This window comes from Ranitomeya imitator, chromosome 4 (genome assembly GCF_032444005.1).
Source record: "Ranitomeya imitator isolate aRanImi1 chromosome 4, aRanImi1.pri, whole genome shotgun sequence".
Lineage (NCBI taxonomy): Eukaryota > Metazoa > Chordata > Amphibia > Anura > Dendrobatidae > Ranitomeya > Ranitomeya imitator.
Genome location: NC_091285.1, coordinates 164,530,286 through 164,543,548, shown reverse-complemented (window position 1 = coordinate 164,543,548; position 13,263 = coordinate 164,530,286). Strand labels below are relative to the sequence as shown.

The window sequence follows — 13,263 nt, the reverse complement described above, 5'->3', positions numbered from 1 at the left end:
TCACGGCCAAAGCCCATCCAGTTGGTGCAGCGTCACTCCATACACTTTTATTGAAAGAGGCCACACCCCGTCTAAGGACTTGGCCATCCAGTGGGCATGGACGGCTAGACAATGTGGCTTTGCTCCATACAATTGTATAGAAGCGAAGCCGCAACCACTAGCCGGAAGTATGTATAACACATGCATACCTTCCGATCCCAGCTCAGAAACCGTTGAATACCCGAACAACCATTTTAAAGATTGTTCATATGAATTTGGTCTACAAAACTCCTGTCAGTTCTCTTAGTGAGTGTTCATTCTCTTAGTAAGTTCAAACAAACTATTCTTATAGCCTCTAAAACAAGCAACACCATAAATGCAGGCGGTTTCCATACATCAGTACAAGTCTAAGCTGTATCATATCATTGCTTAGGATACCAGGAAGCGTCATGATGGAAAAAGTAAAAAAATAGCAGATCAATTAATGAGTTGATAAATATTTATACTACACTCAGTACAATATATAAAAAGTAAAGTGCCTATGCATAAATATAAATCTACTGTATATCTCAGACATTATTGAATATTTACTACAAGATATGAAACATGATCAGCTGTACAAAGACAATAATTATCACTAACCAACACACACAATGTCCACCACCAAACGCGCGTTTCGCAGACCACTTTTTCAAGAAGACTAGAAAGCGGTCAGCGAAGCACACTTTGTGGTGCAGCTGTAGTGAGAGTGTTAGTTAAGGATAATTATTGTCAGTGTACTGTTGATCATGCTTCATATCTTGTAGTAAATATTCAATAGTGTCTGAGATATAGTTATATTTAGACATAGGCACTTTACTTTTATATATTGCATCGAGTGTAGCACAATGATATATAATCCCATGAATTGATCTACTATTTTTTGACTTTTTGAGATGAACTTTCATCCCTACCCCTTATATGTCTGCTTAGGTGTTTGATTTTTCCCTGATTTTTAACAATTATTTATGTATGTGTATATTTTTAACTTTAATAAATAAACTATTTATTTTATTATTGTAGTGTGTTACTTTTGTAGGATTTAATATATTTTACACACCAACTTACTAATGTTAATAATCTGTTATTTAGAGCATAGGGTGAACCATAGAGTCTGAAGGTTGGTGATGTCTCTCAGAAAAGGAGCAGAATAGCGCTGGATTCTGGAGAAGACGAGCGATTGGTGAATATATTAACACACACAATACCCTAAATGCACATGTATGCAGATTTAGTGGAAAAAAAGGTCATGGGAGGGCTTCTTGAAAGACAACCTTTCACCAAGACATTGTTTTCCAATCTGCAGGCAGCATGTTGTTGAGGATAGGGAGTGGCGTAAATGGATATATTGTTTTTTAAGCTAAAATATTCATTATAATGTAGACTATTCATTTAACCCTCTGTTCTTTCTGGGATTCTCAGTCCAGTGGGCGGTCCTATCAGTGACTGACAGCTTTCTGTATAAATATGCATACAGAGATAGCAGTCAGTCACTGTTAGAACCATCCACTGGACAGAAATCCCAGAAAGAGCAAATGTTTAAATTATTAATGCACATGTTATACTGAATCTTTTCTCACAAATACTATATATCCGCTCAGCTCTTACATCATGCCTGCAGATTGGACTGCAATTTCATGGTGACAGGTTGCCTTTAAGTCTTCTGTATTGACTAATGCAACACAATAGATGATAAATAGCAAAATGGCTTTAATTGCAGGTTGATGGATGAAAACGATCATAGAAAGACTGGCAATTGTTGGTGTAGCAGTGTAAAACCAATATAAGATGATAATATTTGACACGATAAGCCTAGATTGTAAATTAATGAGAATTAGTGGAATTAAAATAATATCTTTAGACAAGAGACAGAAAAAATAGAAGTTCACTATGATCACATTGCTTCTTCTTCAAATGTACCTTCCGTTGGCTTAACTTCTCTAAAAGGCACCCCCACCATATTATAGTATGCTTAAATAGCTTTCCAAACATTTCCTTATAAGTATTACCAGTAGATGCATTTGGTCAAACAAGGGCTTTAATCGCCGTATGCGTTGTTTGTTAATTACCAACTTGGATTGATTGCTTGAAAAGAAAAAGAGGTGTGGTGTAATCTGAGCACTACCATAGATGTGGATGACCAGAGTCGGGGAAAAAGAAATTTTATTAGTCCAATAAAACTTTCTCTATTACCAGACTCTGGTCATCCATATATATGGCAGTACCAGACAACACCACGCACCTTTTTCTTCCTTGAAAATTCTTCAGTTCCATGATACACAGGGTTCGAAACCGGCCATTGATGCAGCAGCTCCATGGTGGATCTGTCTCTGCTCCTCCAACGATGTGCCTGCTCAACGCAACCATAACAGGTGAGAAGAACTCAAATACCGATAAATGTCCTGCAATACTGATCCTACATGGAGTGCTTTTATTCGTCCTTTTCACTTCTTAGATTAATGGAGTTGAAGCCACTAAGCTGAAGAGCATGAGTGTCTGGTCCCTAAACATAGCTATTGTTGTTGTATAATGTCTCTAAGGGTACCGTCACACTATACCATTTCGATCGCTACGACGGTACGATTCGTGACGTTCCAGCGATATCGTTATGATATCGCTGTGTCTGACACGCAGCAGCGATCAGGGATCCTGCTGAGAATCGTACATCGTAGCAGATCGTATGGAACTTTCTTTCATCGCTGGATCTCCCGCTGTCATCGCTAGATCGGTGTGTGTGACACCGATCTAGCGATCTAGCTATGCGATCCAGCGATGCGTTCGCTTGTAACCAGGGTAAACATCGGGTTACTAAGCGCAGGGCCGCGCTTAGTAACCCGATGTTTACCCTGGTTACAAGCGTAAAACTAAAAAAAAAACAAACAGCACATACTTACATTCTGGTGTCCGTCAGGTCCCTTGCCGTCTGCTTCCCGCACTGTGACTGCCGGCCATAAAGTGAAAGCAGAGCACAGCGGCTGTGCTTTCACTTTCACTTTACGGCCGGCAGTCACAGTGCGGGAAGCAGACGGCAAGGGACCTGACGGACACCAGAATGTAAGTATGTGCTGTTTGTTTTTTTTTCAGTTTTACGCTTGTAACCAGGGTAAACATCGGGTTACTAAGCGCGGTCCTGCGCTTAGTTATCCGATGTTTACCCTGGTTACCCAGGGACCTCGGCATCGTTGGTCGCTGGAGAGCTGTCTGTGTGACAGCTCCCCAGCGACCACACTACGATTTACCTACGATCACGGCCAGGTCATATCGCTGGTCGTGATCGTAGGTAAATCGTATAGTGTGACGGTACCCTAAGGGTTCACCCACACCAACATATAACAAAATTGGTCTCATACTCATCTAGGAGAGTGGGATGATTTTTTTCTCTTTTGTCCTCCATATGCTGTCCGCATACAATCCAATTGTTTACTCAGTAGCTATTAGTCTTTTAGAGAACCATTTACAGTTTCCTATGCTACAGAATTCTAAAGTATCTGTAAAAATCAGATGCCTTAATGATGGTCCATATGGGATCCAATTTTTTTCTCGCACACATCCGATTTCACAATGAAATCCCAGAATGCTACTATATTTTTCTCATGTCGAATACAACTCAGAAATACGCAAATCTGCACTGCCTCATTGAATAACATTGATCCGAGTGCAATCCCTTTTTTTCTTACATTGCACTCGCCTGATTTATACACAAGAGTGAGCGAGCCCTAAGGCTGGGGCTACATGATCATAATCCTGTTCTTAATCCCGACCTAAAAGGACATCAATCAAGCAAAAATTGCTAGTGATTAGTGATGAGCGAGTATACTCGTTGCTCGGGTTTTCCCGAGCACGCTCGGGTGGTCTCCGAGTATTTGTTAGTGTTCGAAGATTTAGTTTTCATTGCGGCAGCTGAATGATTTACAGCTACTAGCCAGGTTGAGTACATGTTGGGGTTGCCTGGTTGCTAGGGAATCCCCACATGTAATCAAGCTGGCCAGTAGCTGTAAATCGTTCAGCTGCTGCGATGAAAACTAAATCTCCGAGCACTAAAAAATACTCGGAGGTTACCCAATCGTGCTCAGGAAAACCCGAACAACGAGTACACTCGCTCATCACTACTAGTGATGTTTAGGCCAGTCACTGTGACTCTTCAGCCAAGAAGCTCCTACTCCATAACTCCAAAGAAGTAATTAAAATACAGCACATGCAGCAATCACAGTACTTTTATGTAAGGCAGCTACTACTTATAGAAACATGTATGCAAAGCTATTCACCTTCACAATAAGACAGAGTGATAGTTTAGGAGAGTTAAAGCTAAAGACAGGTTAACTGTAGATTCCTTTTGTAATAGTTTACATTTAAACCAATTCTCCTTGTTTTAATGGTGATATAACATTCATAACGAATCATTAGGAATTTTATATCACCATAAAAACAAGGAAAATTGGTGTAAATGATAACATACCAGATGACCATGACAATCAGTAATTGCTGCTGTCAAGAGATGTGTCAATAGTTTGGACATCAGTCATTGTGCACCATAAAAACAAAAGAATGATGGCGGCACAGGAAGCTTTATATATTGAATATTATATCGTTTAGAAGCCAAAATGCTATGTAAATTCCTAGAAAAACACTTTAAGATGGTCCCACAGCACATTTATTTTCTTACTAAACAGCTAATGTTTGAAGTAATGAAAGCACCTGACAATCATTCAGTTGCCAGCCCTCATTTGCACAAATAGGGCCCTGAGGGGTTTGTGCTTCTTTTCCCAATTGCCAACCATCCTTTAAAAAGGCTTATCTTGTAATGACATATTTGAGATGTATTTGCTGCCTTGTCATGAGAATCCTGGGGAATTCTATTTTTCATCATCTAGACTACTCCCAAAATGAAGGTGCCTAGGAAAAGAAAATTTTGAGAATTCTAATAGTTTATGCAATAGCATTAGAATTCCCCTATAAAGTAAACCTGTCAGTTTTCCTAACATGCCAGTCTTTAAAAAAAAATACTTGTATATTCCATAAAATAACAAATTTTACAGTTCTGTTTTGGTCTGTTCCTTTATTATTTCTCCTTGAAATTTATGATCAAAGTAATATCTGGGTGCTATTATTCCTCTTGTCCACAGGGTGTGCTCTACACACTTTGATATAGTCCACGCTGCTGAAACAATAGGTGCAGACGGCCATTTTTCTCTCCATCCGAGAAAAAAAGCCCCATTATGCTGATCAGACTCAGAGTGAGATCAATTTTTCTCAAAGGGGAGAAAAAAAAACAACTTGCCTCCCCCTTCTCCATTCAGTCAGTCCATGAAAATCACTCCGATGTTTTTCACGGACTCATAGCCAATTTTGATCTGACACTCGGATCAAAATTGGACATGTCATCGACAACATAAAAATCTACAACATAAAAAAAACAAAGCACCCATGATTCCCCTCACATATTAAACCTGAACTAGAAAACTTGGCCCAAGGAAAAAATAAATTGGAAGTGTGCACAGCCCCATGGAATAGCCTGAGTACGGGTGCTATCTGTCCAAACTCGTCCGATATAATGTGCACCTGCCCTTAACCCTGCTGTTATCTTCGGTCAAAAACGACCGACCTTGAACTTCAATATTCTTTAAAATATTCAAGATGCGGCTCTGAAACCCGTGGCCGACCGACCCATCCTCATTTAAGTCAATCAACCACAAGTTTCATCTTGAACACCCCAAAAAATACCAAAGTCTCCCCAGACCGAAGACAACAGCAGGGTTAAAGTGAGAAGAGATAGACCCTCAACTGGTAACGTCCACTTGTCACTTTGTTCAATTTCTAAGACAAATAAAAGAGGAGCAGCACAACATAGAGTTTTAAGAGAAAACACTATTCTTAGTTTCCTTAGGGAAAATGCAATTATTTGCGAAAAAGACATATCAGGAGTGGCGTCAGATTTTCTTTAATGTATCCACAGGCATGGCATTGAGTTGGAGACACAGGTAGTAACTAAATGTACCAATTGGTGTTTTACCATCCTTGCGAGTACCGCGAAAATGTTAAATAAGGAATTGGATGACTTGCAACATGTCTTACCATTGATTTCCAGTAATGAGACACCAACAATAAAGCTACGGAATACCGTTAAGTCTAGTTGAAAGAGAAATCACAGAAATATTGATGGCAGCTGTAACAAAACAGATTCTTATCTAATACCAAATGTAAAAGTGAATCCTTAGACAATGGTCACAGAGGTATTTAAAATAAGCTAAATAAAAGTAAATCTTTATAGAGTTCATTTTATCTCAAAAATATTCATGTAAAAACATAAATAATAGTATACGTTTACAATAAGCTTTTAGCAATCTTTAAAAAAAATACCCACTCTTGCTATAAGGCTCTGTTTTTGCTTGTTTTTTTTTTTTTTTCAAAAAATGAAATTATAAAGGCATTTACACAATCTTTCATCTTAACAAATCCTTATGGTTACTTGCAATTTTCTGACTATTTTTCTATATGAACTTTGCAACAGAGTCTTAAAAGTGTACAAAAATTTGGCATTAAGATGACAAAAATAAAAAAACTATGAGATCCATGTTGGCGAACTTTTGTGTAAGCTTCTATCTATGACATTTATTTTTAATAAGTTATTAAATCGGTAAAAATGTTAGAACCAGAATACTGAAAGATTATCCTGGGCAGTGAAAAATGTAAACATTTAAAGGGGTTATCTGATCTTCAAACTCTCAGCTGCTGGTTCAAACCGTGCATTCTTTGATGTTGCAAGTAGAGGAAGCTTTGCCTTTCCAGGATTGGAGGAAAACAGTAGCGCTGAGCATGGGTGGATCTAGTGATTCAGCCAGCTTCAGATCAGCGCTCGCAAGCCCTATGAGAAAAAGCATGTAAGTGCTGCACTTCTTGCCTAGGAGGCTGGCCACCACTGGTAAACTGCAGAGGTGGCTGTTGTTCTAGACAATGAGCAGGAAACAATAAATCCTTCTGTTCATGAAAATGGAAAGAATGTTTAATAAGAAATACATTGCAAAGTTGATTGGATTTACTAGCACTTCAGTGTTTTTTTAATTGAATCGCTGTAGTCATGGTACTAATATTAGTATTAGTATTAGTATTAGTTCCCTGCCCCAGTCTTGTTCTCACCAGCTGCTGTCTTCTGTCATCAGCGCCGCTCCGTGTGCTCTTCTGGAAGTTGTGACGTTCTGGATCACTCCAGTGTTTACGGCGTTATCTCGAAGTCACAACTCAATGTAAGTCTATGATAGCCAGATCAAGACTTTCATAGGCTTATATTGAGACCTTGTGACCTTTACCTTTGACTTCCAGTCAGTCAGAACTTGTGGACCCAACATGGCGATGTGGGACTTGAGCAGCCCCATGAATAGATGAAGACGGTGGGCTGGTGAGTATAATACTAGTGGCAGGGAACTTATACAGTATTATTGCACCACTCCAGCTCTGAAATATACTCAAAAGTGGTACTTTAAGATGATGAGACACCCTCTTTAAGCCACGCTGAAAACTCCTACAATGGGTACTGGCTTTTACTTTCTATATCCATAAGCTTCTTAGTTTTAAACCAGATTTTAAAAGGTTTTGTTGGAAAAGAAAATATTACTCTAAATCTCTTCGATTTACCTTGCTTTGTTTTTTGGGGGAAGGTGCCTATACATGGGTATTGATATAATCCTATTCATTTATTAAATGACCTATATCTATCATTGTAACCTTTCTTCTCATAGTGCAGACAGTAATGTAAATGAGATATTCTCATCCTGGTTGCCATAGCTACATCCAGAGGTCTACTATATCAAGTTTATGAAGTTTAGTCACCAGGGATTTATTTGTCCCTTTAAAATATAATTCCAACAAGTATATGCATTTTCCTGGACATAGGTATGAGAAACCAAGTTCAAGGGAAGCCGTCACTAGGGTTTTCCTGCTAACACTTTTTTGTCCCTTTGGAGCAAGGTCCTTACAACTTCTTTATAAAAGCACCGATGCCGCACATACCCCATAAAATGTCTTTTATAACTGTTCCATACCATATGCTAACTTCCAAAAAAATGGTCCAATGGGCGCCTCCATGATTGCAATCACCTTGCACTTGAATGATGTCAATGATGTCTCCCAAATCTTGTGCGTGCTCAGTTGTGATCTAGCTTTGTGTAGGTGGTATTTGCTCTAACCTGTGGAGGACAGAGCAGTTTCCTTAGCTGCACATGCACCAGACAGATTGAGTGCATCACAAATGAGACGTCATCCACGTAAAATATGTAGGGGCAGCATAGAGTGGGCGACCACCATGAGCTGGAAATGTCCATTGGACCGCTTAGCACCCATTAACAAAACAACATGGGCCAACTATTTTATGAGCTATGAAGGGCAATTAGATTGATATAAAGCGGTTGTAGAGATGTTTCTACAGGGGGCCAAAGTGTGGTGGCAACAGATCATATAGGAAAAAACAGGTGATAGGTTTCCTTTAAAAAATAAGAAGCCCTAAATAGGCAAGTACTATTTCTGAATTAGTGTAAGGACTTTATATTGGGCATCTATATTGTGTGTAGGCAAAAGTCAAAGCCTCCCTGTGTTCTAAAGATCAAACTTAACATGTAATGGGGTAAAAGAAGCAATAAATTCTGGTACCCTCCTTCTCCTTTCCCCTGCCACTCATCCGCCATATTAGTGCTTCCCCTGACATGGCTGCAATACATCTCAGAATAGCGGATGCACAATATGCCATGAAAATATGAGACACTCCCCTTGTTTTCAAAGCAGCCGTTGTGGCACATGATCTTAAGCACCAAACTTTTTCCTTTACGTGGCCTAAATTGATAAGGTGTAGGAGATACTGTTTTTCCTATGGAAACCACAAAGCAGGCATATAGAGACTTACGAACCAAAAAAATGCTTCTGGTAAAAAAAAATAATAAGAAAAAAATTATGTAAATTATCTTTTCTCAAAGAGGAACTAAGTTGTCTGAACTGCAAGAACTCGTCTTTGGCTGAGTACACTAAGTTTTGTGGCAAGGCTCGGTAAATGGTACATAGGGCTTGATAGGGTAGCTACCTTCAATGTTGGTATGTGACAGCTTTCAACCTCTTTGAGAACTATGTTTCATAGCAAGATAACAAATTACACTACAATAAACCTGTTATGTAAAAGGCATTGCAGATGTAAATTTACCCCACTGTCTCCCTGGCTGAGTATTCACATAAACTTAATATTTATAAGCTTCATAAAGTGTTTTTTGGGGGGGGTTTATCTACAATGGTAGGTAATCTGTCAATGAACACAGTTCATTGCATTTCACGTCTTCATCATGAACACAAATCAAATTATCCTCAAATTGTGAAAAACTCAAACATAAACTTCAGATCTTGACTACTGAGAATACTAACCAAATGGGTTTACTGTTCCCACTTAGTGGTTTATCTTATTCTACATGCCAACATTTTTGCACACTGTCAAAACTCAGTAGGTACTCACCCTCCTTGAGTCAAGAGCCAGCTCACTGCAACTGCCCTGGTCTAGGTGTTTTGAATACAAAAGTGGCAAATGCACTGAGGTTGATGGCACGCAATGCTGAATTCATTGCTGGGCTCAGTAAAGGGCTAGAGCAGTGATGCACACTTTTGACATGATGTCACCGCACTAGCTAGCCAGTCACTGAGCTGAGCTCAGCAGTTCGTACGCTAAACTCAATGTTGCGTTCCATCAGCCTCAGTGCATAAGCACTGAGCTCAACAGCCGGCTAGAGCTGTATCACTAGGACAAAAGCAGAACACGGACCGGCACTGGACCTAGTGATGATGATTGCCTGCCGAATTTGTTATTTTATGTATTTTACACTGCTTAGGGCCCACATTCTTAAAAGTGGACAACCTATTTAAAGTCTCTTTATCAATGAAGAATGTTGCTCTAGTTCAAAGTCTGTGCAATAAACAAAATCACATTCTCATAATACAGTATTCACTGTATGCACCATCTAAAATAATTACTAATGGCCTCATATTTATAAGCTTGTTTCCCTGTGAACATCACAAAAATAAACACGTATACAAAATACATTGGAATGCATTTTTAGAAATCGATTTGATCATCAGATGGTCTGTCTAACAAGGATCTGTATTGTATCATCTAGATGTCTCCATTAATAGTTTAATGGGTATGTCCATCAAGGCTGTTTTTCAGGTTTTGGGCTGTCCATTTTGTGTGATAGGATTTATCTTTTCAAGTGAGACCTCTGCATCATAGTCCAAGATCCCAGAGAATGCAGGAGACAATTTGTCCAAACTCTTAGATAAGCCACTTTCTTCTTCATTTTTCAGACCCTCCTCTTCAGGACAAATAATAGCATGTGGAATTAGGTAAACTAAGTTACACTCATTTGGAATTGAACCTTTGGGCTCTTGCTGACATGAATAGACAACTGCCCCATTATTGTTTATGCTAACTGTCTCTATAGCATTGTTGGATGTAGGACAGAGTTTGTAGCAGCCTAATAATGTTGAGAAAGCCTTGCGGAAATCAGCATTGAAGGCATAGATTATGGGATTTAGAGAAGAATTTGCCCAACCAAACCACACAAAAATGTCAAATGTGGTTGAGCTGATGCAAAATGGCTCTGCTCCACTTGTAGATACACTTGGATCACAAAATGGCACCATACAGTTCAATATGAAAAAGGGCAACCAGCAACATACAAAAACTCCCATAATCACTGACAATGTCTTCAAGACTTTTGTTTCTCTTTTAAATGAAGTCTTTAAAGAACTTTCCGGCTGTTGGCAATCAAAGCTACTTCCATTCCCTGTGCTGCTTTGACAATTCTTGGCATGTACTGCTGCTCTTTCGAGAGCTGAGATGCGCCGAATTTGCTTTGCAGCTATCCTGTATATCCGGGTGTAGGTTACAATCATAATGGCCACTGGTATATAGAAGCTTATGAGTGATGAAGAAATTGCATACGTCCTATTTAGGCTGGAGTCACAGTTATCCATTGTGCTGCCTTGGATGGTAATATTTAGGTCAAAAAAGCTGGTAGTCTTTGCTTTATGCCAGTTGAGCTGCACAGGAATGAAAGATATCAGAACTGATAAGGTCCATGCAACACTTATCATTATGAAGGCTACTTTTGGGGTCATTTTCCTCTCATATCTAAATGGGCTGGAAATCGCCCAGTATCTGTCAACACTGATGACACAAAGGTTTAAGATAGATGCCGTTGAACACATTATATCAAAGGCAACCCAAATATTACAGAATGAACCAAATGGCCAAAAGCCGGCAATCTCTGCAACAGCTTTCCAAGGCATCACCAACATTGCAACCAGAAGGTCAGACACAGCTAGGGAGATCACAAAAAAGTTTGTCACTTTGGAACGAAGATGTCGAAACCTGATGACAGCTGCGCAGACCAAGGTATTTCCGAAAAGAGTTGAAAGTATTAGAACTGAGAGCAAACAGCCCATTAGGATGCGAAAAGAAGACTCCTTTTCTGCAAACAATATTTCTCCATCCATGCTGGTGATATTTATAGTCATATTGCCTTGTAAAATAAAATCATCTCAGAAGTTGGTTATTGCTAGCAAATATGACCCAGTAAGTCCCCATGTTGACTGTAGGCTTGCCTTTCCCAAAACATCTTAAAAATGTTTATACATATGTTGGTGCCATAGAACATCGTCGTTGAGTTAATGCCTGCAACAAGAAAGGCCAGTCACTAACATTCTTTACTTTTATCGACATCTGCAACATCCAAAGCTCTTCTTCCAGCAGTCGGAAATAAGCTATTGATCCAGTGCAGTCATCACTGTAACTGGCCTTCGCTTTGGACTTCGTTTTTTCTTTTCCGTTTTATGCCTTGACTTAATCTTTATGTTTCTCATTCAAAGGACATCTCAGTATGTAGATCAGTGCAACAATGGTCCGTTCATCCTTGGTTGTTGTTTTCCGCGTTACCGTGATTCAGTTTACCAAAAGTTCATTTCATCGAGCTGTTGAAAGAAAAAAATATATTTTGTATTATGTTCGGAAAGTAATGTTGCATATAAAAGTCCTTCCTACACTGTTCTGAAGCTCGTTTTTTTTTCTATCCTTGTGAAACTCTTAAGTGCTGTAATGTAGCTTTTATAGTCATTAAGACAACGTGACAAGAAGTGTTATTTCAGTACTCACGTCTTGGGCTGAAAATGCATGAACACAGCAACGAAACGACGCAGGGAGAAAAAAGAACAAAAAAAATTCTTATGCTTTAAGTGTTACTTTTGAATGTTATCATCTGGAATTTCTATCCTCTCATTACATGAAATCCTAGCCTTTATTTTCTTGCATTATTTTGAATTCATATTCTAATATTAGATGGTTATGCATTCTGATGTACAATTTTACTGTAAAGAAATAATACAGAAGGATAAAATGGGCCATCAATTACCGATTGCTGCTTGTCTGACCTCTAAGCCTCCCATCACTCCTGAAAATTAGGCCTCTTACGTAAAACTATTGGCCATTGTTCATCAGTGTTTTGGATCCGATATTAATCATTTTTTGGTCCATGTGTCAGTTTTTACCATTATTACTTTTAGTAATTTTCTACTGTAAAAAAAACCTGAAAAGATTCTCCTATCCATATGACCACATGCATATATTCAGTATAGGAGTGGGTGAAAAATACAGAAGCGGTGACGTGTTTCTATTAACTTTTCCTCTGACTGTTCCACTCCTGGTTTTGACTTACACATACTGTTGTAAAATACTGACCAAATACTGAACGTGCGAATATGGCCTTACAATGTTAATCAAGGACAGCACACGAATTGTACCCTGCTGCTATGCATGTGCTTTCTGTGATTTGCAAGGACCTATAGACATGTATGGTTAATTTTGATCCATGTCTCTCATCAAAAATGGAAACAATGCAGTGCAGACTCCTTGTTCAAAAAATAAACACAGGCAAGTGAACAGCCCCATAGACCAGGCATGTGTTCTATCTATGAACAATAGAGAGAGAACTTGGACAGAAAAAGGGTGTATCGCAGCACTCCAGTTGGTAGATAAATACATTCTTTATTCCATCTAAAAAAAATGTATCAACTAAATACCCTGTTTTTTCCATCTTTTGACAAGCACTTGCTTATTACTGTGATTTTTTTAAAACAGAGTATTTTTGACCTCACTGTGCTCTTTTGTGTCTTCAAGTTTCTTGGTGGTGTGTGAACAGGTTCCTACAGACTTGTTCATTGTGCAAG

At 38.9% G+C, this 13,263-nt stretch overlaps 1 protein-coding gene across 1 annotated transcript in view; it reads right to left on the bottom strand.

The window, feature by feature from the left end:
- Positions 1-6,422: 6,422 nt before the first annotated feature.
- The window catches only part of DRD1 (dopamine receptor D1), a 98,333-nt gene continuing 91,492 nt past the window's right edge, over positions 6,423-13,263 (bottom strand). The window contains exon 3 of the mRNA XM_069764084.1: positions 6,423-12,012. Within this exon, the coding sequence (XP_069620185.1) occupies positions 10,204-11,559 (1,356 nt within the window). The 5' untranslated portion in view covers positions 11,560-12,012 and the 3' untranslated portion in view covers positions 6,423-10,203. The remainder of the gene's footprint in view (positions 12,013-13,263) is intronic.